The following is a 27,155-nucleotide window of genomic DNA, read 5'->3' on the forward strand; positions in this document are numbered from 1 at the left end:
AGAGAAACGTATTAAAAGAAGGATCTAGAGATGTGAGGAATTTAGAAAAACTTTTGGACTACTGTAACCGTTGTAATAATAGAAGAAAGATATGGAGTAATAAGCTACAACAAAAATCTTTAAATAGAGAGTAATGCGACAGATCTAAGAGTTTCACACCAATCAAAACAAAGAAACCTATTAATTTACTTTATTTTGACTTATCTTAAAGGTAGTAATAATTAAGTAACGATAATTCTTAGATATAATTTTTAGTTGTAATATGAGTTTGGGCTCATATGCTAGATTTGTTCTTTATTCAATATTAAGTAGTTATTTCAAAAGACTCATTCTTGTGGTTGCTCTTACTAATCGTTTGTGAGTTTTTCTTTTTATTTGATTTTCAATGATATTTCAAAAGTCCTTTCTGATACAAGACACAAAATAATTCAATTTTGGAGGAAGAACCCTACCTTACAATTATCACTTGATCGATATAAACTTTTGTAAGTGTTTGAGTTAGCGATTGATCTTCTCAGAATTTGGTCATATATATTCACGTTGGATGTATTTATTTGTTTTGATTCTTGGAATCAAAGTTGATCGGTTTGAATTAAACCACTGTATTGATTATGGTGCACATGTACAATTAAAAACAAACCGAGGAACCAACAACCGCAACTAAAGTTTATAAACTACTTGAAAGTCCCCTAATTTTGCATCATTTATCTTTCGCAGCCGGAAAAACTGATTGATGATTTTTGATACATCACTAGTTAGTTGTCCGGTGAAGTCATGTCTCTCTACCACATTTCAGTTCTTCATCTCTCTTGGGAGTGGGCCGCAGAAAATGTAAAAGTACCATCTAAATGGCAGGTGGGGCACGAGCATGATTGGCCCATGGACCTTCAAGTGGAGGGTGAAACTTTCACAGGCAAAGTTTTCTTTTCTTTTTGTTCTTCTTCTTTTTTTTTTTTTAATGAAAATTTCCTCCCCTTGGATGGGTTCTGGAGAAATTTGGGTCTCGCACTGCAAAGATGACTTGAGAAAAAAAAGAAAAAAGAAAAAAGAAAAAAAAGGACAAATCCACTCTCTATGTATGGCCCCGCTCAACGAGCACGGCTCAGATACTAATAACTGAGATGTAGCGTGAACAAAGTTGCCCGCCCGATAAACGATCCAGATTCACCCGTCAATGAGAAGCTAACTGCGGAACGAATAGGAGGAAAGGAGGACGAAGTTAGAGAGAGAGAGAGAGAGAGAGAGAGAGAGAGAGAGAGAGAGAGAGAGAGAGAGAGAGAGGTGGGTTTTCATCAGTTGCTTGGGCATACAATAAAAAGAAGTGACACCGACTGGGTTTTCATCAGTTGCTGGGGCATACAATAAAAAGAAGTGACGCCGACGACGCGCCCCCATCCCAAATGACTCATACACTTTGATGCGTCCGTACGTTTTCTCATCCGTCCGGAGCACCAACACTACTCCCCTCATCTGTTCCGTTGCAGTCACACCCACCTCCTTCTTGTCCCGCAGTAGCGGCAACAGCAGGAAGATTTTCGAGAGAATCGCATCAGCGTCAGCATCACTTTCTTGGTCGTCATCATCTGTGGTTAGGAAGATCCAATTCCATGACTTTTCGTATTCGACACCCAAATTTGAAGGCTTTTTGGTGAAGAGGAGATTCAGTGTCCGATCGACTACACAGGTTTCTGATTCGGGTTCCATCGATTCCCCCATGATGCAGTCCATGCAAAAGAAGGTTCTTTCTCTTTCACCTAAACCCCAATTTTATCTCATCATCGGAATTTGAATTCTCTCGAGCTATCTCCTTTGCTTATCTGCTACACTCAAGGGAGGAATTTTTTCCATTCTTTTCTTGGATTATGAGGGAACATAAAAAGGGTTACAGTTATGTATGACCTCCTGTAATTTTGGGTCCATCCAAGTTCTCACCAATTATTACTGCCTGCACTGCACTCTTCTTTTCATTTCCTTTATTATTATTATTATTATTTTTTTCTCTCGTAAATAATACTACTGCAACTAACACTTAAGGGTGTGTTTGATTTCACCAAATATCATGTTATTTTTGCCCCATATTAGACATAATCATGAAATTTGGTGCAACCAAACACATCCCAAACCAACTGTCCTAGACCTGGCAAACTTCAAACATAACTAAAAGCACCATAATCCAAACACTTAAAAACAAGCAACCAAAATATCCTGGGGAGCAAGCAACACACTGTTTAACCCAAAGCTCCAGAATACCATAGAAAATTGAATGGTAAAACCCATCAGATTCTTTTTAAGAACTATAAAAAAGTGCATGCGATTTCAAAATCTGCCAGTTCAGTTTGAAAACCGTGTGAACTGGTTGATCCATGAAATTGAAACACCATGCTGGGTTCACCAGGTTCTCTAATCCAAAACCCATCACTAGTTTTGTTGAATTCATCTGCTTCTGTTTTTGATTAAAAAATGAAAAAGATATTGTAATCATGTGCTTTTGTGTGTTCCACATGTCATATTCTACTAATTTTCTATTTTTTCCAAGTTGTAATGCAGTCTAACAGTTTTCACCATGCCTCAACAGATCAAGGAACAGCTAAACGCGGATGAGGTCATTGTCAGGGATGCTTATGGAGATGGTCGACATGTCAGGTTAGATTGTCTTTTGATTGTTGCTGGATGTGGGGGTGCATGTAACAAAAGAGTTACAATTGCTCTTCTGTTGATGGGAAAGATTGTGCATGCACAGTGTGCAGTGAGAGTTGGTGTGCACATATCCCCCACCATTCAATAATGGTGGGCAGGCATATTGACACGTTTCAATTTGCCATTTAAACATTCATGTTGTGAAATGCTTGTTAGATTCCTGCAACCCATCTTTTAGTTGATGGAGGTAGTGAGCTCACTGGTTCTTGGTATCTTGTGGTGCTCATTGAATCAATGCTTTCTATTTATTTGGTGTTGTTTGGCCTTTGAAATCTTTCTTGATTGTTGAGGATCTATTGGTCGGAAAATTTGACTAATAATAATAATAAATAACAATAACAAGTGACTCTTGTTAGGAGTTTGCAACATTTGGAATTTGCATTTGGAACTTACAGATGCATGTAAATGCAATAGCAAAAATACCAATTGAAATAATGTAATAAATGGTTCTAGAAGTTCAATGTAATCAAGATATGCACAAATTCATTGGTGCAAATTTGGGTTCGGTTTTATGGCTTGAAATTTGCTTCTTGTAATGACTCTTGATATGTTGGGATGTGCTTGATTGGTATATTTTTGGAGATTTGGCAAGCCATTGGCTTACGTAATATGTTTTCTTTTGGAAGGTGACTTGGTTAGTATGTTATGAACCTGTAATAGATTTATGTGTTAGATGTTAATGCTTAAAGGTTAATTGTAAGGAAACTAACATGTTATGTATATGTTTTGATGTACTACTCATTTGAAGTTTTGAAGTGATATTCTTGCATTGCTTAGAGGAGAAAAATTGTTGCTATTAGTAAGTAGCTAGGAAAGAAGTGATAGGGTCCGTAGCTAACTCTACTTCTTGGGTTTGGTCCAGGAGCAAATTTGGAATTGTGTTGTTAGTAGGGGTTATAATAGTCTTAGCCTCTTGTTCAGGTTTGAAAAATCACAACTCTAAGAGAAAAAGGAGCCTGTTGCGCCCTTGTAAAAAGTGTCAGCATGTGGGCTCACAACCTTGGTAATTGGCTAAGTCATTTGAAAAGGAGTTCACTTGTCGCACCCTTGTGAATAAGCAAAGGGTGCACCTAGAGGTGGGCACGGAATGACTCGATCTGGCTAACTTGACTCGTCCGACTCGTTCAGATCTGACTCGACCCGAACCGAATGGGTGAGTTGGTCCGAACAGAGTAGGCTTCGCCCAATCTGAACTCAAACCGAGTCGAGTTCGAGTTACCTAGTAACTCAACCCGACTCAACTCGGGTTTGGGTATATATATATAAAATTTCTACCATCTCTAACCCTACCCACTGCACCCTACCCCGAACCGATCCCAAACTCTCTCTCCCTCCCTCATCTTCCAAGCCCGGCCTCTCTCTCTCTCTCCCTCCCTCCCTCATCCTCGTCATCTTCTAAGCCCGGCCTCTCTCTCTCTCTCTCTTTCTCTCTCTCTCTCTCCCTCCCTCCCTCCCTCATCCTCCACATCTTCCAAGCTCGGAAACCACCCACCCCCATCACCCTCCTCCTCTCTCCTCTCCACTCTCTCGGTCTCGCCCTTCCTCATCTCTCAATCCGACTCGGTACTTCTGACCGCATTGGACTCGGTCTGAATCAGTTCAGGCTAGACCGGACTCGGAACAAGTCAAGCATGCTAGACTCGGTATCGAGTCGGATCAAGTTCAGGTGAGGCCTATTTCAAAACCGGATCGAGTCGAGTCAGCCCTAACTTGGTCCGACTCGACTTGATGCCCAGCTCTAGGCGCACCCATGTGAGTAGATGATGAGGATGAGTTGACAAAATTCACCCGGTCCTCCAAGGGTGCGAGAATTAGTGCATGATACTTGTCACCTCGGGTGGACTCTATTCAGATCCGGACCCGATAGTGTCTATAAATACCCCCTTTGGGGTCTATTTTTGGACAGAGATCCCCAGATTCTCGAAATCCTCTTTAAGAGCACTTTCAAGAATTCCTCCAGAGCATCGAACCCTCACAGGTAAGATGGCGCTCGCGCCCTTCCATTTTGCATCCCTCTACTAAGGGAAATTCATTCCTTATGAATTAGTGCATTTCCACTCCCACTTGCACTAAAGAGCGTGGCTTAGCGCAATCAGTGCATTTCCACTCCCACTTGCACTAAAGAGCGTGGCTTAGCGCAGTCAGTGCATTTCCACAGAAATCCATGCCCCAATGAAAATTTACTTCATCCTCTTTTCTTTTTCTTTTCTTTTTTTAAATTATTATTTACCACAATGGGTACTCGAACTTAAGACCTCATGTTGAAACTCTTGAGAGTCTACCATTGAGGTATGAGTAAGGACCCAATGAGAATTTACTTGAGTGCTGCACTCTGGACTTAGAAAGACCAGCACCCTAGGGATTGTTCGACCGAGAGCACCCAAGTGGTGGTCGCACCTAGTGAATATTCCCTAGGGTACTGGCACTTCATAAGTTCTTCTCCTTGTAGGCTTGTTAATGCAGGGGCATTTTCACATTGGGCTTGAGTGGGGTGGCCTATGGGATGTAGGGGCACACTCGGGGTGGGTGGCCTGTGTGTGGCGGGCCTCATCCATGTGAGGCGGGTGGCGCATGTGAGGCAGAACCCATGTGATGTGAGGCCTATGAGGGGGGATCGGCTGATGACCTAACCCTGGGCTATGAAATAAAGGAATTGATTCTCCATGCTCTATCGGTTCGAGCTTTTAGAGCAAGTGGTTAGTTGTCCTGCATCACTTGTATTCCAATGTCCTTATCGAATTGGATAAAGAGTTATTTCAGCAGCTTGATGATGACAAACCTAAGTGTTGGTCGCACCCTTGCACTTAAAGGAGCATCTTTTATAGTAGTGGCCACATCTCATGCCCTAACACTTGAAGTTTTGTATTCTTGCAGTTTGGTCTGCATAACTATTTTGGGGTTAAGTCCAGATCGCGCCTAGTACTGAAACATTCAGAGCAATGCCCTTCTCTGATCAGGCCTAAAAATATATTTAATGCAAGGCAATCTTTGCTACTCAATGTGGCCTGTGCTGTTACAATGCTGAAGGCTACCTCCCTTCCAAGTTAACTGGAGCTCAACGAGAGGTTTTTTTTTTTTTTAAATAAAAAATAAAATAAAATAATGTAGAACAATCTATTCCTTAAGAGTCGTAGAGTCTTCAATAGGATAATTAGCCATAACAAACACTTGCCTAACAAGCACCTTTAAGTTTATTATGTACTCGGACCTTGCGCTCATGTAGGCTCTGCGCTTGCTTAGGCATTATGCCTATTTAGGCCTCACGGCCATCTAGGTTCTGCCCCCATCCAAGCCTTGCACTCGCTTACACAACTTCCTTACAAGTGCACTCACTCATCTGGCATTGATGATGCTAAATACATGATTGGTACCATGTACCACTTATTCCTCCCAAAAACATGGCTTACTTGTCTTAACTATGTTGTGATTTAATGCTCTCTATCTCATGAGTTGAATGCGCAATACCACCATGGTTCCCTACACCCTTAATCCATCATGTACTGATTATGCCATGGATTTTGTGTGTGTGTGTGTGTGTGTGAGAGAGAGAGAGAGAGAGAGAGAGAGAGAGAGAGCCTCGGATCCCATGTCTCTTGAGAGGGTGCAAAGCTCTCTTAATTCGGTAACAGGGCACGGAACCCGAATTCATTGATGATAGAGCTATTCCTTGGTCTCAGGGGCTATGTTTACCCTTGCATTGCATGCATCATGCATCATTATGCATCTGCATTGCATTTATATGCATCTACATTAATTAACAACTTCCTATTTTCAATAGAATATTTTCTTGCTATCATTATCTTAAACCGTAATAAAAACCTGAACCTAAGATAATAATATAAGCCTTTCAATTTTATGGCCTTGTCTCTCTTGTGTGAATGTGGTAATGTCTTGTTATTGAATGTCTATGCAATATTTATACCTGATCGCAAATCGACCCAAACACCTGAGTCTCTCTTGTGATCTTGCAGAACAGGTCTCTCTTGTTCTTAGCTCTCTTGTGAGCCACAATTTGCTCTTTTGTTTGATAAGTTGCATGCCAATAAAGAGTTGGTAGGCCAGTTTAGCGAACTGATGAAGGAAGAATGAAGCCCGAAAGATTCTTCTTCTACTCTAGTTTAGATCAATTTCTAATTTATATTGGAGCAGTCAAAGACCCTCCTGATCGTGCTAAGAAGCACACACAACCTTCATTTACATAATTTGGTGTACGAGTATCACTCATTGACGTGGAAACTGAGGGGGGATTGAATAGCACCACTTAAAAATTATGCATTAATTAAAAGCATTAGGTTTTCAAGCCAAATGGGTCCAATTGTATAGACTACAAATGATACAACAAGTTGAGCCACTACTCTATGTGCGAGATAGATATCTTGTGTGTGCGTGTACAATTAATTAAATGCATATCATACACTCCATTCAAGACTTTATGCTTCATAAAAATTTTTATCGATATTTCTTATAAGGGTCGATAATTATTAGGAGCCAACTTTTCGAAGAGTCGATAGTGAATAGGATTCAAATATCCCACTCCCATCATCCAACATACATGAGAACGATGTTGTATTCGTTAACGTAGAGTTTTTAAATCTTCCGGACTTTGTCAACAATCCTAGTCTAATCACCGTTGGTAAGATATACAGGGACATAAATCATATTAAAGATATAATTCAACCAATTAAACTCATAAGCATGAATAGAAATGTGCACAAATCACAATCGCAAACACAAGGATATATAGTGGTTTGACTACTTGCCTACTCTACCCTCGGCGGACGCACTCTCCTCATGTGCACCGGAATTCACTATCTCGGAGGTTTCCAATAGGTTAACCCTTTACAATGAGTTTTAATAGGTTCACCACAAACGTTAGGTCCTATATAAGAACCTACACGTACGCACCCGTGTTGGTGGAACACGTACACACCCGTGTCGGTGGTTCCCGTGGGGACTTAGTTGGTTTTCTATCGGCTAACCAACAATCACTACGGTTTTAATCCAAGGACCTACGTATACTCTTACCAGAGGCTCTCATGGAGACTAATACGTACGCACCCGTGCCCAGTGGTGGTCCTACATAACAAGCTACGTAAACTCCTGCCGGAGAGGGTCTTACACAAGAACCTATTCGAGATTGGATCACAAACTCTATACTCAATCCTACACAAGGAAAGAGTATATGAACTCTAAAATAACAACCTTACTTGTCGGATTGAGCCCTATTGTAGCGCCTTGCTTGACTACTTTGAGTGGTTGCAATAAGCTTGGATCTTTTTTGGAGGGAACAAAGAAACTAGGTTACATTACCAAAAAAGAAAATAATAATACTAATAATAATTTGAGATGCAAGTTTGCTGTTCGGGAAGCATATGACAAGATTGTTATGGCCTTGCATCTTCACTCATTGTAAACAAGTACGGCACATAGGTTAATGTTTACCAATATTGCTAATCCCAATCATCCTCCACTTCCAAAACTATTGGACAACGGTCAGATATGGCCCTCAGGAGGCCCCTCTAACACACAAGTGGGAATCTCTCTACCAATCAGATACCAAAAACCTGTCTAAGTTGGATATAACAACCCTTTCTTGTCCATTTGTCCAAGTGAATTTTACACTTCCCATCAGAATTTAACTTGAAGTTTGTTTCCTTGAAAGTGACTAGCTGAGCCTTGTAGCACTCACAAATTTCTTTGACCTGGAATCTCTTATGTGGGCATCCCAAACCCCTCTCATTCTAGCTGATTAGTTTCACCACACTAGCCCCTCTACCTTTCTTCTCACCTTTGGGTGTTGCCCCTGCTCCCTATTTTATATAGGACACAAGGTCCGCCAATTCTCTTCGCCCCTTGGGGGGAATTTTGAACCTGACTCTGTTGAGCAACCTGAGAATTTTGAATTCCCCTCTTCCACAAACTGAAAGAAGGCAAGGAAACTCCAACCATCATGCAAACATGTCCAATTGCCTCCTTTATCCATCATGTACTCAAGCCATTGAGATGTGTTGCCGATGAATTATTCTCATGCATTGTTAACCTTTTGCCATTTCAATTCTCTTCTCCGATGCTGATAGCCGCTTGTAGTGGTGGAATGTCCAGTGCTTCTGACAGAAGCTCACGACTGTCATTAGAAGAATAGTTTGAAATAGCTGATTGGGCACCCACAGGGAATCTCAGCTAGTCATGGTGTGCCATGAAGGCCGTTACGAGGCCGTAAAGGTAAAGGTAACGGTGGCAACCGTTACACGTTATGGGGTTGTAACGGCTATAACAGCCGTTATGGAAAAAAAAAACTTGTAACTGTTGTTAACAGCTCATTACACCCCCTGCAAAGGCTGTGACAGCCCCATAATGGTCTATTATGGGGCAGATTTGGGTATTTTGGATTTTTTTTTCAACGTCATGGGACAAATATAGATTTTTTGGATTTTTTCCAAAAGAGAGAGAGAGAGAGGCGTTATGGGAGCCGTAACAACTGTTATGACCCATATCGTAAAGGTAACGGTGGTGGCCGTTATGGCCATCGTTACCATTACGGAATACCTAGCAGCTAGTAATGTTATTTCATTGTGAATCTTGACAAAGAAAAGCATCAAAAGTATTAGTGGGTTATAAGCTTTGCTATATAAAGCATATCGGTTATCTGTGTATGTGTTGTGTCTCAGTATCATCCACTTGCATTCGGTTCTGACGTGTTTAACTGACTAGTTTTTGGAGCTAGCCCATAAGTTTAATTCCCTAGGTCTAGCTTATTCAAAGCAGTTGATGCATAAACATTTGGGCCTTGCTTTGGCCCCTGTTATTCATACTACTGGAATTGGGCGTTATACCCGTTACTCAGATCTCCTATAGTTATTGAGAAATGCAGTTGAGCACAATTCTACAGATTTCTTATATTTCTGGTACAAACCTCTGTTGAGGGTCATGCGCTAAAGTGGTGGGTCGCAATAGAGTCCTAACCGTTGACAACCTGTGCAAACGGGGAATGGTTCTTCCTGACACATGCCGTCTATGCAAGTCAGACACTCAAACTGTCTATCACTTGTTTCCTGACCCTTTTCTGGAAGTCTATGGTGCAATATTTTGTAGTTCTACAGCGTATTCTGGGTTTTCCCAGGCTCTATAGAAGGGATGATCACTTCTTGTCATGACAGTATGCCAATAGCCAGTGCCATGGCTAGCTGGAGATTATAGCTTTGTTGGCGGCTTTTTGAGAGAGAACAGAAACTTTATTCAAAAGGCAGAACAACCAGCTAAAATACAAGGGAAACTAAAAACAAGAAGGGCAAAACCAGAACTATACACATCTCCCTACTGGTCATTCCTTATATATTTACAATTACAAAATTTCCCAACACTCTGTAGCAAAAGGGCTGTCCTCCATTGCAAGACCAGTCATAGCCCATTCGATGACCCAAGTATTTCGCCTTAGCAAAGACTCCTGCTGCAATACCCGACTTGTTGAAACATCGAGAATTCCTCTCTTGCCATATTGACCATAATCCCACTAGCAGTGATGGTCTCCATACTTTCTTCCCAGCTTTACCCACCCCTCCTTGCCATGCTCAGAAGAACCCGGATATGGATTTTGGCATCACCCATGAAACCCCGAATAGAAGGAAAATTTTATCCCAAATTCCCCTCACTAAAGGACAATGCAGAAATAAATGGTCAACCGACTCACTATCCATCCAGCGAATGAGGCATGCATTGATTAGTATTAAGCCTCACTTACAAAGAGTATCAATGGTAAGGATTTTCTCCACTCTCTGTTGGCAGTAGTTTCAAAAGTTTTTTTGTCAATCAGGGAATGGGACCCTGACTAGTTGCTTACCCTGTTTTGTTCTGTTTTTTTTTTTCTCTGTATTCTTTTGCCTTTGTCTGGCCTTTATTACAAAATTTTACCTTAAAAAAAGTGGTTTAGAAGTGCATGAGGACCAGCCACTCATAATCATCGTCATAGCCTTATCCCAACTAATTGCTGTCGGCTTCATGAATCCTTTTACGCCATTCCACTCTATCATTGCAATGTCATATTGTTTGGATTCATGTTGGAAGTTGTGGCATAAGTTCGACACTGGCTGCCAACCTGATGCAATGCTCCTTTATCTGAGCTGGGGACCAGCAATGAGAGCATAAGGATCTCATGGACGCAATGTATGTATTTACATATGTTGATTACAATCAAGCACTATCCAATAGTCTATTACATGGGTTGATTACAATCAATGTGTTAGATACGTCATTGTATCCAGCAGACATCATATATCTTGTTATATCCTAATGTGAATGGATTAATTTTAAGAGTTATGCTGCACAGTCTAGCACGATTCTGGTTCATTACCTTACTGCACAGTCTAGAAGATTTCTGGTTCATTACCTTACTGCACAGTCTAGCAGCTTTCTGGTTCATTACCTTACTGCACAGTCTAGCAGATTTCTGGTTCATTACCTTACTGCACAGTCTAGCAGGTTTTTGGTTCATTACCTTGCACATTGAGATGGTCTTGTCATAAAATCCAATTTACATGCAGTAACATCCAACATTGTTACAAGATTGTCTTGCTAACCAGTTTTGTTGCTTGTCTTGCAGCATTGATGTTATCTCCTCTGCGTTCGAGGGACAATCTGCCGTGAATAGGCAGAGAATGGTGTACAAAGCTATATGGGAAGAACTCCAAAGCACCGTACATGCAGTTGATCAGATGACTACTAAAACTCCTGCTGAAGCAGTGGAAAGCTGGTGAAATGCAGCTGAGATATAAAGACAATCCATTATGACCTTCATCCTTCATTGCTTTCTAGTAAGAAAGCTTGACCAGATTTTTATTCTGTCTTTGATATTTAGCATAGATTTCGCGGAACAGTCAGCACCAGCCATATACCATGAACCAATAAGAAACATGTCTTAATGCATCAATGGTTTCAATTCCTTTTTGGTGATAGAATTATGTTTACTATAACAAGGTGATGGATGGAACTTATAACACTTGAATGGGTCCCCTCCCCTTTTCAAGAATTATTTTAACATATTCTTATCTTTATCTCTGGCATGGCGCCATCTCCTTTCAACATCAACATAATGGAGTAGCCAACCGGAAATCCATCCAAAGGTGATGATTGAAAAGCTTTCCCTGTTTGTCAAGAGAGGACATTATCTTTTCCAGTGGTTCATTATCTTTCCCCATGGAGCTGGCTGAAATTAGGAGCTTGGGCTTCATGGAACCCGCTGCACCAAGTCTACTTGTGTTTGCACTAACATATAGGCCTGGCTTTGCCATTTTGTTGCTCCCCATCTCTGAGAGTGCACTTTCTGTTTGCTTGTAAATAAGCTGGTGATGGACTGTGGAATGCAAGCAAAACTACTAGAAATGAGGTTGAAGCTTTGTGGAGGCTGGATGATGAATCAACTTGATTGAGACAATGGGAAGTTTGTGTGCTGTTCTTGATGCTACTTTATGGTTGTTTTGGCTTTGATTGGGACCCAATATTTGCAAAGCACCTAACTGGTACACTTGAAACCAGCCAAGCATTTTTTATGGGCTGGGCGGTTGGTTGGATTGGGCAGCATCTTTTCTGTCAATCCAGGATTGTGACCATTACCTCATGATGGTGCTGTGTGTGTGGGGTTGTGGTAGTGGATTGCTTGGAAGTGACCATGGTATTTATATTCCATCTAAACCGTTCAAAGAATTATTGCCATTCAGATAAATTGCAGGAACAAATATTATCCTAATTCAAAACTTCTGTCACCGCCGGGCATTCAATCTACACTGTTTCCTATGGGATACCCACGTGACTTTCGGAACTGACTGATTTTTAGAATCCTGTCCTATCACCGACTTTCAAAGCAGATGGAAGGAGTGGATTTGCCGCGGACATCTCTACAGCTACACACAGCCCCCGGCACATGCAATCCGCTCCTGAACGTACTCTTTGAGCAGGCAATTACTTTAGGGTGTGTTTGGGCAGTGGGATTAGAAGGGATTAGGTGGGATGGGATTAAAAAATAATTATATCCACCGCCCATCTAATCCATTCTAATCCCACCGCCCATAATTATATCCATTCAAATAATTATGCTCTGAAAGGTGTGATGGTTGATACACTACGATTGAGAAATGGTACACGTGTAACACGTTAACTCAAATGAAACCTTACTGCTTGTGGGACCCACTGTAATGTAGTGAGTAACCCCGACTTCAGTTTGGTTGAATGATATTAACATCTGATTTGCGGACACATGCTTTCTTACTAAGGATGGTCATCTGTTTTTCATCTCAACCGTCAGCTAATTGGAGTGTAAACTATAGCTTATGATCCTTTTGTAAATTGGGCTCCACATTTTGGATGTTCCAGTTCGAGTTTTGCATGCGTACAATTTCTTAGTGCTTGAGTCTCATCCACTACCCTCTGCCAGAGTATCAAAGGTTCTCTAATATTGCTTTCCGCCAACAACCATATGTACACGTGGAGCCTGCACGTTGATCAGTGCTGTACACACGTAACAGCCTTCCAACAATGGCCCACTGTCCAAATCTAGCTACGATTGTACTATCCCAACCTCAGGATGGAGCATTTTCTTTGCGCGGGGTGATGAACCTCATCACTCGACACGCCCACGGTAGAGATTTGGTAAGAGCGTGGCCCAGTTTATACTGAATCAAGGGTACCTGATCAAATAGGTACGAACGTGTGGTTATCGCCATACATTGGAGCTGTGGACCTACCAAGATGTGAGTTCTACGATGAATACGAGAAGTCCTTCAAGATTGACAGTTTGGATTCTACACATGCATCACAGGTGGGCCACATAGCAGGGATGTTAACTGATATGTTTGGAAACATTCCCCTTTTCCTAATCGCTCGGTATGGGAACCAATAGATACGTTAGAGCTGTCTAAGGCTCGCTGTAATGTGTGGGTGCCATCCGTCCCACTCATTAGATGGGTCTATAACGTAGGTGGCCCACACAATCTAGCATTTGTGTTTTCAATTCATCATAGTTAGAACGGCCTTATATGAACGGTCTAGATGTCATTTAAACAACATGGTAGCCCCGGGAACAGTTTCAATGCTGGGCAATTTCATTCCCACTGTTTTATCATTTTTGAGATCATGTCCTAAGATAGCATGGAGAAACAAATGGACGGGTGAATTTCTTAGTGACATATTTGGGGGCAAAATTGGATTGATCCGGCTTTTTAGACATGTCATTTATATTTTTTGGATTGTTTAACACGCTACTCTGACCGGCACAGCTGGCTCTTATCCACGTGTGAGGTGAGTGCACTCTTATGTTCTTGAGTGTACTCCAGCCGAGTGCCAGTAGCATTTCTTATGCGTCCTTGAAGATTCTCCCCACGTTTTTGTTTTATGAGAAAAATATTTGTGCTCTAGCAGAGTGTGATGGATGATACTCGGGCACTTAGAAATTACATATTTGGCATACAGCCAGTTCAATTCTGTTGCCCAAATAATATTGTATCATTAACACATTACTTTTCCATCACATCACTATTAAATTGGTGGGCATTTATTAGACGGTCAAAACTTTAAAAAAAAGAAAAAAGAAAGATAATCCTACTTCAACAAACAAGTGTATATAGATAAGAGATTAGGGTCTATCAAATTGTTTTGCTGGAATTCGGTCATTCGTGCCGCACATGCCACATGTGCCATAGCTGAAAGCAGCTCGAATCAAATCAAAAAGACATTAAAATAGATCAATTAAGACCAAATATGTGCAAATCAACCATCTATCATTCATTGACTATGAAGAATTAAGCGACTAGCGGATGACACGATTCATCCTTCTAATGAGTTCTTTTTTACCTTTAGAAAAAGAACTTTCAATTAAGTGTGTGATAGTTTATACAGTTTAACAACAATATACTATTGCTATAAGAAATAAAATGAGGCCGAAGCCGATAATATTAATATGTCTAAATGTAATGATAATTGATAGACAAATAGTAAAAAAAGAAAAGGTAATAAAAAAGAAAAAGAAAAGATAAATAACGATAATCTACTCAGTAATTGTTTGGTAAACTATTAGGCTTCATAGCAAGAAAGTCACCGGGCACGAAAGCTGGATTGCTTGTCCGACTAAGTTCGTAGCAAGATAATCACCGAGCAAGAAAGCTGGGCACGAAAGTCACCAGGCACGAAAGTCAAATTGTCTATTCAACTAACTTTGTAGCAAGATAGTTATTATGAATGACAATGTCCTCATCGCACGGCTAAACTTTATTATATGAGACAATCATGGTTCGCAGAAATAATTGTCTGTTTGTCTCACGGTTGCCTTCGTAGCAAGGTGATTATTGGAGCAACCGCCTGTTCATTCCTCAAGACTAGGTCCCATAGCAAGATGGGCCGATGGTAGGCAGATTTTCGACAATCCATTCGTCACATATATGGGCTATGGTGAGACGGTTGTTATAAAAGACAATCTATTTATTGCCCAGTATGACTAAGATTCGTTGCCGAGTTAGTTGTGATTAGATTATCGACCGTTCACTACTCAACTATGTACTTCGTATGTGAGAATGTCGGTGGAGTGACAGTGTCACGCCCCAAATTTTGGGTACTCGAATAGGGTGTTCAGGACCTGAATTCTAGACCTCATGACCTATGAAAATAATAATAATAAAGTATGACAAATAAATACGCATTTCATTTCCTTACACTATAGTCCACAAATTTTTAAAATCGAAACCACATGCTAAGATAATTAATTACATAATCTGTTATTACATTGATGCATAATTATTTAACTTAACTCGAAGTAAGAAAATCAAGTCAAAGCTTTACTACATTCATAATTCTAAAATTAAATTAAATTGATCCTATGCAGAATGACATATCACGTGCATCCAACCACATTCAATGCTCCACTACTAATAGTAATATACTGCATCTTCAAAATATTCATAACCTAAAATGGTTAAAACATAATGAGTTGACAACTCAATAGAATCACATTAATCCCGAGTTGAAAGCTTCACAAATATTACCAAATGTAATCTCGACATATTAATCAAAATAAGGCAAACATTGGATTTAAAATCATAATTAATAATTTGTTATTCATGAATATAAAATGAATAAATTGTTTTAACATAGCTTTCCTAAAATACTAAAATTTGGAGTGGGCAAAACACTCATGTGTGCTGATCCTTTTAAGGGATGACTCACGGCAGAGCATCGGTGTTGATCCTTTCAGGGTATGACCCTCGGCGAAGCACCGGTATAACCTTTTAAGAACAAAAGCTCAAGGCAGTGCAGTCATGTGTATTGATTCTTTTAGGGAATCACTTAGGGAAGAGCACCCGTGCCGATTCTTTTGGGAATGACCGTGGGAAGAGCACCCGTATCGTACCGATCCTTTCGAGAATGACCCTGGGCAGAGCACCCGTATCGTGCCGATCCTTTCGGAAATGACCCTAGGCAGAGCACCCGTAAGAATCATTAAATCTTTACATTATATTGAAATAGTTCATATAAAATGCATCTAATTTAGACTTACAAGGAAATATAACAGATATAGTGTCCATGTTCACATAATTAATGTTCATTATCACCACTAGATAAGACTAAATAGAAAAAAAAAATATTTGCATCGGTTCAATCAAATTAAAAATATCTCAATGTCTAGCTCATATAAGGTAATTATTTATGAAGTTTTTAACAGGGAATGATCACCTACCTGTTGTGATGATAAAACACTCTGATATATATATATATATATATATATATATATATATATATATATATATATATATATATGAATTTTCGTATAATTATTCTCTGCATAACAAAGGCTACTACAAATCTAATTCGATGTAACGATCACAAACAAAATTGGATTTATATGCTAGAAATCCAATCGAATAAGATTTACCTATGGTTCCAATACAATTATCACAATTAGGGTTTTTATCTGTACAACAACTTCTGAAAATAAATGAATAATTAAAAGATGATTGACTTAGTGAGTTAGCTTATATTACAACTATACATTACTTTCAGAGTAACTATCTGGAAAACAACTTACCTATTAATTAATGGTCAAATCGATTTTTAATGAGCCTCGTGGAAAGATTTACTTACCGTAATGCTGGTTTACATAGATCAGACGGTGGTGGTGTAGATGAAGAAGACGATTATATCAAAATCTAGATTGATGCATTTTGCGACACTGACAGTTGTGAATGGTTCTTACGGGCTGTACAAAGCTTGTGGGCTTCACAGATTGAAGTTTTAGATTGATTTTGTTAGTTGATTCTGAAGTTGGAAGGTGCAGCTGCTAGCTGCATGAAATTAAGAAGTAGGAAGAAAAAGATTTTTAGAGATCCCAATGGTAGGACTTTCAACAGTTGTGAATCGATGAGTGAGAAGGCTGGAATCGCTAAGGAGAATCTCCACGATCTTAAGAGAGAAGATTTGTATATGAAGGAGTTCGAGAGAGGAAGGAACGTGTTCGAGCGTGACTTCGTGCACAAGACAGATTTATGCTTTCGGTTGTTGTAACCATGAGGAGTGGGTAGTGATGTAGGGTCCACTATAATGGCTGAGAGAAATCAGGCCATTAATCAGGTTCCACAGGTCCTAGTGCTAAAAAATTTAGTTCAAATCAAGCTTCAAGGTGAGCCACGTAAAATGTTTTTAGGTAAAAGATTTCAAGGGCTAAGGTTAATCGAGGGTCTGGGTTCATTGGATGGTTTAGATTGAGGAGTGGGTCCCACCATGATGATGGCATGCATGGTGGATGGGTTCACGTCTACAGCTATACTGCGAAGAAGAAGGGAAAGAAAGAGTCAGGGAGAGAAGGGATGGTTGACGCATGTCACTTTATTTTTATTTTTTTAAGAGAGTGGGCCCCAAAGGAATGATGTGACAAATCCACACCGTTCATTAGTTTTTCCTGTCAAGGTTAGGGCATGTGCCCAAAAATGAGGGCCATCCAAAGCTCATGTCGGCCACACCATAGGTAACAATGGAACCCACTAATTTTTTATTTTTTTTAAAATGGAGTGTTACAGACAGTTTGTTCATCGCTTGGGAACCAAACTCTATAGGCAAGATAGTCATATAATGACTATATATATGTTCATTGCTTGGGACCTCACTCCATAGGAAAGACTATCGTGATTCAACAACTTGTTCGACGTTCAAATCAAACAATGTGGCAAGACAATCATGGTTAATGGGGGTTTAGTTATTGCTCAAGTTGAATCTTGTGGTGAAATGGTCGATAAAATCTCTAAGCTTATAGTCAAGAAGGCCTCATTAATCTTTTGTTTGAAGCTAAGAGATCTTCCCACAAGTTAGGTGGCATAACTGCAACCACAGGGTGAAAAGCTAACTAAATCTAATCTAATCAATCTGAGCTGCTTCTTAGCATTGCGTTGGCTAACGATAAAGAAAGATTGAATAATAACTAAGATAAATGTCTACGGGAGGGGAAGGATAGGTAGCATGATGCTGAAAGAATAATGTTGTGTTAGAGTGGCATGAGCCCCAAACTCTTCATTCTCTGTTAAATTTATAAAGAAGGCAGTAGTAGGGGAATTGTATTCAGAATCAATCATCGCTATTTTATATGAATTAATTGGCTGACTAGTAAGTGTAGTTGATTATACTTCTAACTTAAGACGAGCGTGCTCTTTCTTCAACTAACCAATCATTTAGCCATCGTAGATGATTGTATTTCTATTTTAAGATGAATCTTTATGATTTTCTCATAATCGACTTGTTTCTGGACGCGTGTGGCCAGTTATGTTATATCATGTGCCATTGTTAATCGCCGCCTTAGCTAATAATGTATTTGCACACACTCTTCTTATGTTTTTATACATGAGTGACCTCTCCTACTTGACCACGTGTTATGAAGAGTCATTGCCCGCTTGCTAAACAATCACTCTTTCTCTCTTTTGGCTATAATGGAGCTCATGGACTTTCTTACTTTGCCACATGTTAGTGTTATAACTGCATACTTTCTAGTCTTCTGAATGTTGATATGTATCTTCTGAAGATGGTCTCCCTAATTCTTCATAATTTCCTTTTGCCAATCATATCAACTTCAGGGATCTCATCTTATTCTTTCAAATGGCATGTTGCCACGTATTAGCCTATTAGCTCACTAGATTTGGCGATGTCAGATCGAATATAAACACATGAGTTTATATATATATATATATATATATCACATGTACATTTTAGTTGGTTTAATTTGAGTTAATATATACCACATGTACAATTTCTGAGTGCCTGCATATTAAGGAGTGTGTGCGCTGCCTTGGAATCTCTCTCCTCCTAAGTTTGTCTGGGAAGTTACTGGATACTCTGATCAAGTGTAACGGTTGATAATTGGGCACTCGGGAATGACATAGGTGTCATATATTAAATCAAACTAACCTTTCGGATTGTTAGGTCACTGTATGTAGGTTAACTAGAAGATACAAATTCGTTAAAAGATCTTATCCTTAGCTTTGCAGATAGATGTTTGCTGACTAAGGATCGTTGGTTATATTTCATTACAGCCATGTAATAAATGTGCAACGATTGGAGAGTGATCTTTTCCTTATGATAATTGTAAATTGGGCCGCGTGATTTAGACAGTTTATTGGGTGATAATGGTTTAAATAACGGAAAGAACAAACTTCAAATCAAGTTTGAAGCACATATCTGATACACTTTCCTTAAAGCATTATCCACTCCCTCTCATCGGTATGGGATCGTTGTTGAGTTGCTAACAAATTGTTTTTAGAATATGACAAGCGTTGATGGTTCTGCATGCAACAATCACGAAGAAACCACGATTACACAATTTTATAATTCTGGCAGGTTGTAATTTTGAGAACAAATAACCTACTTCAAGGACTTACAGAGAGAAAACAATAGAGAATATAAATGGAGGATTTTGATATACGAAAAGAGCAATGCTAGATGTATTTAATTCTCCATTTTCATAAGAACTTGCAGAGAGAAAATGATAAATATATATATATATATATATATATATAAACAGAGGATTTTGACCTATAGAAAAAGCAATGTTAAATGTATTTAATTCTCTATTTTCATAAGGACTTGCAAAGAGAACGATATAGACTATAAACGGAAGATTTCGATCTTTAGAGAGAGCAATGCTAAATGTATTTAATCCTCCATTTTTATTGAATTTTATAGAGAATAAAAGGTCTTGTGTGTTTGCAAAAATGCATTTTTGAACATTATTTATGTAGGTATTTTTGAACAATTATTTTTATATGTTCATTTCCATAAAGATATGACTCTTTAACTTAGATTGATCAAACCAACAACTGCAATGACTATTTATATCGACCGATCGAATTCTGTCTGTGGAATTCTGTTGTCCGATCATTTTGATGACCAAGTTCTTAATGGACTTGCTACAGCCGGTGTTGCAACGACTTAGCATAATTACATCGTTGCACCACTAGAACCTCTACAATTTCATTGCCCACATTGCGTATGCATTTCAATGCTTGTCGCTAGAGCACGTAAGATAACCTACTTATCTCTAAAAGCTTCAAGTAAAAATACTAATGAACTCAAATCTTATAAATCCCTCTAGCTTTTTCTGTAAGCCACATAAGACTAAAGAATTTCAAATAGATCCACTTTTACGAACTAAGTTTTGAAGGACAAATAAAAGTCAAACATTTTTTAAATAAAGATAAAGAAAAAAATGTATGTACATGAACTTTAGCATAACATTTTTTATTATATTGCTTTAAGGAAACCCAATTATGATAAAATCTCAACAGGGTTCCTTTGGTCCACATCAAAGTTGGTCCCTAATAATAAATAGCCCACATCCAAAATGGGTCGTATGATGGCCGGCCATTGCAAAGGTAAGGCCCACACATTGGACAGTCCATATCAAAAGTGAGCTCCACATGACAGGCAATAGACATTGAAGCTGGTCCCACATGATGAATAGCCCCACATTGAGAGGCTTCTCATGTGAAGGGGTGGAAGATGTATCAGATACCTGGGCCATTTATCAACTAAAGTACAATGTAAATATATAATGGGCTAAAAATAATGTTAAAGTATATTGTAAATATACAATGGGCTAAAAAGAATGTTGGCCCACTTATTCAAAAAAGAAAAAAACGTATGAGAGAAATGGGATGCAGATTGCCTGCCACACAGCCTTTCGCATGAACTTGCGACCTAAAAGCTAGGTGGGGCCCTCTGTGATGTTTGTGAGATATTCAACATATCCATCTGTTTTTACAGATCGTGTTAGGTCTATGGACCAAAAATGAGGCAAATCCAAAACTGTGGTGCCACATGAAAAGCTGGGTAGGGAAATGCCTACCGTTGAAACCTCCCTAGGGTTTATTGTGATGTTTGTATGCCATTCATGCCGTTCATAAGATCATTTTTGCTGAGATTAAATAAAAACATTAAAATATTAGCCTAACCCAAAACTTTTGTGGCCCCACGAATGCTTCAATGGTGGACGTTCAATACTCATATTTTCTCTAGTGCTGCTCACTTGGGCTTTGGATTTACCTCATTTTTTAGCCCGTGCCTTAAAATGATCTAAAAAATACAGTGTACTACCCTTAGTTTTAGGGTATGACATGTTCAAAGCACCAAGTGAAGAAGCACAATCTTTGACAAGTGTCATTTGCTCACTCTCATATGAACCGCTCCTTAATAAATAAGGACCCAAAATTAGAAAAAGGGGCATTTAGATACTACATTTAATAATTCCACTCAACTTGTTGACCAAGTGCATAGAAGTAAAGTTTTTTAGAAAACGAATTTGGAGGAAAGAAGTGATTTTTCTTCTTCATCTTTACACAGGAATACAACGAATTTATAGAAAATGATATGGAATCAAATCCATAATTAAGAGAAAATATGAAATACAATTAGAAAAAGAATAAAATAAGAAAATATATAAGAAAGGCAATTGAAAAATATAATGTTGCCTAATACATGTGAAGCTTACTTAAAGCTTAAGGAAGGCACAGTTGGCACATTGGCACGTGTGATGTGCATTTTTTTTTCCACATGCACACACTGCACACACACACAACCACATGCCATAGTTGGATTTTATCCCGTATGGGAACTCGAACCCGTCACCTGATGTTGAAACTCTGGTGAGTTTACCACCAGGGCAAGAGCAAAGACCCATGCAATATGCTTGAAGATGATGTTGACACTTGTTGAGCCGGCCTGATTTTCAAGTTTGGGTACAGCATTAGAACGCTTTTTAAAGAAATTTACAAAAACAAATGATGGAAGCATTACTTTCTTGTAAATGGCATTTCCTAATAAGTAAACTGGCCTGATTTTCAAGACACGAAGTCCTGAACGGGCAATTAGAATTATCCGAGCAAGAGGAGTTTTGGTCCATGGCATGTCCAAGAGGTGGCCAACTGATTGGACGGTCCTGATTGAATGTAAGATCAGTTCGATAATGTTTCTGATCTTCCAATCAGTTCATTTTGAGGGCCACTGTCGATCCACAGAGTCGAGATTGGTGAACACACTTCCCCTCTTATGCAATGTTTGTGCTGTGTTGAAGGTAAACTACTTTATGACTGCAGCTGTCCGTTGATGGTGTCAAAATATAAGGGACGGTCACTGTTACCTTTGTAGATCTTCTTCTCAGCCAATAATCTCTTTATGATTTTGTAGGTCACTTGAACCTTCAATGTCGTGTTGAGATATTGGAAGAAACCGAACCTTTCAATGGGTAATGATTCAATTTCCTGCCATTCTCACATCCGGCTTAAATGCTTTTCTATAGCCATTGACAACAGCCAAAAGACACCAGGGATGTAGGATTCAAAGACCAACAGTAATGAAGGCCGGAGAAGAGATATTTGAGAAAATTAAACCTTCAAAAGTTTCAGTGTCATGCTTAAGTAAAAAATAAAAATAAAGAAAAAAATCTCCTACAACATTATTTTTGATCTAAATGTTCTTTATTTTTAGGAGTTTTGGAATAAAGATTGGAAAAACAAATATGATGATTTGATGGAGGTGACTCTAATTGTGAAGTCGGGATGTAAGATTTTGGAGGAAACAAAACTTTTACAGTAAATGGCATGCTCTCAGGCTCTGCCTCTTACAATACTCACTTCCATTGAAAACAATCTTTATCTGAGAGGGTTGTGAATCATAGATGGGAAGCTCAAGGAATACATGGCTCTGGAAGGCTTCTAATTGTGAAGTCGAGATGTAAGATATTAGAGGAAATTGAACCTTAGAATCCTTTACAAATACAACAGCCTATTCTAAGGTTCAATTTCCTACAATACTCAATTCCAGCCTAAATGTTCTTCCCTGATTTGCCAAAAGATTGGAAGATGAAGAAAATATAGAGATTTGGTACAAATCCTCTAATTGTGAAGGCAGAATGTGAGATATTGGAGGAAATTGAACCTTTATGATTGCAATGACCTCTCCTGAGGTTCAATCTCCTGCAATACTCACTTCCAACCTAAACATTCTTTGAAGAGTTACCCCACATGAAGATTGTAAGATGAAGAAAAGATAGATATTAGTTGGAAAGACTCTAATAATTGCAAAGGTGGGATGTGAGACATTGGAGGAAACTAAACCATCCAGCCGAGCAATGCAAATGCTGCTATGTTGGTTTAGCCTCCTGCATTTCTCACTTCCAGCTTCAGCACCCTGTCTACAATGCTTTACATGAAGTTGCAGCTGCTATTTATAGTGGTTAGAGCTACAAACATGCCGTTTGTATGCGGAGAAATGCAAATTGTGCACTTTCACCTCACACGTGAAGACGTGTGTGAGATTGGAAGTTCACCGCACATGTGCAGACGAATCACACGTGTATGAGATTAGGTCGGCTTGGCGTACACTAATGAACCATCCACCAAATGATCGTGTGGGCATGGGATTGCTTAAAAAGCCACTCTCATCTGGCACGTGTGACTTGTCTCCACGCGTAAAGTGAGTGTGCACTTTCAATGTCTTTGATCGGCCGGCTGGAGTGCAGTTAGCAACTTGACAACAGCGACAAATTCTCGGCAATTTCAAATTTCTCGGGAGATTTTTAAATTTTTAGGTTTTTATTCTCGTATTATTGGAAAAATCTGGCGTAAATAAACTATTTGTTTTAAATTATTAAATAAAGTTAAAATATAAATATATTTATGCACATAAAAAATTCGTTAATATTTTAAGTTTGACTAGATGTTATAGATATCGCGATAATATAGTCTAATGTATTTGTCGCGATATTAGGGCGAGATTATCAAATCTCGGTGATATTTATCGCGGCGGCCGAACTACTTCTGAACTCGCGTGAGTGGACTCGGTTTTCGGTGGTGAGGAGTCAAAACGAGAGCATGAGGGCCGATATACTCCTCTTCCGATTCAACTCGGAGCGGAAAGAGTCGAGACGAGTTTCCGATTCAGAACACCGTATTACCACGTGTCCTTCAACATTAGGAATAGGAATTAATCTTTGTTACTGGGGAGTTATTTGATGCTCTGGCAGCAAATGCCGCTTGATAAGCAGGCATCCAAAGATTGTACACGTGGCATACGTTAACTCAACTTGTGGAATTCATTGTCGCTAAGTCACAAAATCAGATTGCTCGACAATCTTGCCATAAGTTCACACTCGGGACCATTGGATCATCTTTGACCGTCCAATCAATGCCCTTCAATCCGATAGTCTGGTAAATTAATAATGTTAATTTTTTGTACATGACTCATCTAAATGGTATACATTAGTTTAGACCGTTTAGTTAACCCTGATTTCAGTTTGATTGAACGATATTAACCTGTGATTTGCGGACACATGTTTTTTAATAAGGATGGTCGCCTGTTTTTCATCTCAACCGTCAGCTAAATGTGCACTAATTGGATTGTAAACTTTGATCTATGATACTTTGTAAATTGGGCCCCACATTTTGGACGTTTCAGATCGAGCTATATATATTTGCGTGCGTACAATTTCTTAGTGCTTGAGTATCATCCAATTTCTTAGTGCTTGAGTATCATCTAGTGCCTGAGTATCATCCACTAACCCTGACAGAGTATCAAATGTTCTCTAATATTGGTTTGCGCCCCTAACCGTATGTACACGCGGAGCATGCACATCGATCAGAGCAAAACACACGCAACGGCCTTCCATGAATGGCCCACAATGCAAATCTTGCTACGATTGTACTATCCTAACTTCAGGATGGAGCTTTTTCTTTGCACAGGAAGATGGACGGCGCGAATAGATCTTATCACTTGACACGTCCATGGTAGAGATTTGGTAAGAGTGTGGCCCAGTTTATACTAAATCAGGGGCACCTGATCAAATAGGTACGAATGTGTTGTAATCACCATACACTGAGATCTGTGGATCCATACGATGAACATGAGAAGTCGCACAAGATCTAACGGTTTGGATTCTACATATGCATGACAAGTGGGCCCACACAGCAAGGATGGAAATTGACTTGTTTAAACATTCCCCCTTTTCCCAATCGCTTAAGTCTGCGAACTAATAGCATACGTTAGAGCTGTGTGTGCCATCGTCCCACGCATTAGATGGGTCTATAACTACGGTGGCCCACACCAAAACGAACAATTGCTGGGGAGGATGGCACCCAAGAGATGGGATGGAATGTGGGGCCCACCGTGTTGCATCCAAACCAGTCATCGGTGCGCCTTCGGGAACACACCAAGGGCAGCACCACTAGGAAGAAATATAGGTTTGGGGCATGATAATACATTACTCACTCCTGTGGTGTCCCGCATGAGATTTTGATGAGGATGATTCTTAGGATGGAAGGTGAAAATGAGGCAGCCTGCTAGATGCACGATTTGGATTCTAGAAGGGATTGTTTGGTAGCTTGTATTTTGATATGCATTGGCATTATTATGAAATGGAAGGGATTGTTTGGTAGCTTGTATTTGACATGCATTGTTAATTATTATGGAATTCATGTGAATTGAAATTACTAATTATGTTTAACAATCTATACAGAAAATCCACTTAAATCCAACAATTGGAATCACCAAATTATGTTTGGCATATTTGAGGAAGAGAGAGATGACCATGATTTATAAATCAACATGAAATGGAATCACATGGATTTATTGTAAATTCAAAAAAGTATCTTTCAATATATAAGATGTGAAATGAATTCTAATTTACATCAAATAGACAACCGATTACAGCAATTACTGCTCCCAAACGACCTCAGCTTGTCCAAGCCCGATCCAACCTCAAGCCAGAATAGGTCTACCTAATGCCTAACCAATTCTTTCAGTCTCAAGCTTGTGCATGCCATGATAGGTCATAAGTTGGGCTTCGCTTTTAGGAGATCGAGTGTCTGGTCATCAATCAGGGATCCGGCCAAACCATGGAAACTCATCTTTATTACTGATGAAACTTGTGAAAAGATAACAAAAGTGTAATGATTATTTATCAATAGATTCCTCTGAATTGATAAACACTATTGAAACATAGGATTCGCAGAGATGTTTTGAGAGTCTTATTTAAATTGTAAGTAGAAATTTCATATCCATAAAATAATGATAACTTCATATCTTGAATTGGGAAAATTATGTTTTCAATTGCTATTATTGCCATCCAAAAAAGAAGTATCATCATGAAAAAATGCTTCATTTTGTTATTCTTTTCTCACAATCCAAACAGGCCAAAAAGTTGCAATGCATTTGTCCATAGACAAAGGCCTCCACAGAATCACCCTCTAGTATCTACCATACATTCCTATTGCAGTCGTCCTCTAGAATGCAACCTACGGTGCATGGAAGGAATTTCAAGAGAGCATGTTTCACATTTTCATACTCATATAATCCATGGCAGGGGCGGCTCAACATTTTTGGGGGCCTTAGGCAAGTCATAAAAATAAGGCTTTTTAGTTTAAAAAATAAAAAATAAAATAATAAATTCAAAATTAAACCATAAATTTGCTTCTTGCCTTTTTAGATGCAAAATTACTAATTAAACTTTTGTATTCAAGTTTACGCAATAAATCAATTTCGATAGATAAAATTGCTAAACCCTTTAATCTATCTTAAGACATAATTGTTCATAAATATTTTTTTATAATCTTTAGTTTTAAAAAACTTCTTTCTGCAAATGCAACCGTAACAGGTATGGTAAGTAATATTCTATATGCAATAAAATAATTTGGAAAACAATCTAATTCTTTTATTAGATTAAGTATTTCAATTGGATTATTAATTTTTGTTTTTACTTCTTGTAAAACTTTTAATTCCAAAAATAAATCCAAACCATTAAAAAACTGAAGTTAGAATTTAATTTAGAAAAATGACATTAGAATTTAATTTTTTGATAACTTAATTAGCAAGTAGGTACTTGTGGTCCTAGGTTTTAGGAGAAGAATTTATTAGGAATGATGCTATTATTTTGAAAAGAAACGATAGAGTTA

The 27,155-nt window shown here is 38.9% G+C and overlaps 1 protein-coding gene and 1 long non-coding RNA gene across 2 annotated transcripts; one reads left to right on the forward strand and one right to left on the reverse strand.

The window, feature by feature from the left end:
• Positions 1 to 1,097: 1,097 nt before the first annotated feature.
• Positions 1,098 to 1,500, reverse strand: LOC131248096 (uncharacterized). The gene is made up of 2 exons (XR_009172140.1): positions 1,386 to 1,500; positions 1,098 to 1,331 (listed from the first exon to the last, which is right to left on the reverse strand). It is a non-coding gene; the product is annotated as an uncharacterized LOC131248096 (long non-coding RNA).
• Positions 1,383 to 11,730, forward strand: LOC131248095 (protein BOLA4, chloroplastic/mitochondrial-like). The gene is made up of 3 exons (XM_058248150.1): positions 1,383 to 1,738; positions 2,576 to 2,643; positions 11,294 to 11,730. Exons 1-3 carry the CDS (start codon positions 1,418 to 1,420, stop codon positions 11,445 to 11,447), a joined length of 543 nt encoding a protein of 180 aa, XP_058104133.1. The 5' UTR covers positions 1,383 to 1,417; the 3' UTR covers positions 11,448 to 11,730.
• The last annotated feature ends 15,425 nt before the right edge of the window (positions 11,731 to 27,155 follow it).

Source organism: Magnolia sinica, chromosome 6 (genome assembly GCF_029962835.1).
Source record: "Magnolia sinica isolate HGM2019 chromosome 6, MsV1, whole genome shotgun sequence".
Lineage (NCBI taxonomy): Eukaryota > Viridiplantae > Streptophyta > Magnoliopsida > Magnoliales > Magnoliaceae > Magnolia > Magnolia sinica.

What these genes read in the sequence shown, in the direction of transcription:
- LOC131248095 (XM_058248150.1), top strand. Translation starts at nt 1,418, where the DNA reads ATGCGTCCGTACGTTTTCTCATCCGTCCGGAGCACCAACACTACTCCC. An exon ending in TGCAGTCCATGCAAAAGAAG is followed by an intron (nt 1,739 to 2,575) that starts GTTCTTTCTCTT and finishes ATGCCTCAACAG; the next exon opens with ATCAAGGAACAGCTAAACGC. An exon ending in GGAGATGGTCGACATGTCAG is followed by an intron (nt 2,644 to 11,293) that starts GTTAGATTGTCT and finishes CTTGTCTTGCAG; the next exon opens with CATTGATGTTATCTCCTCTG.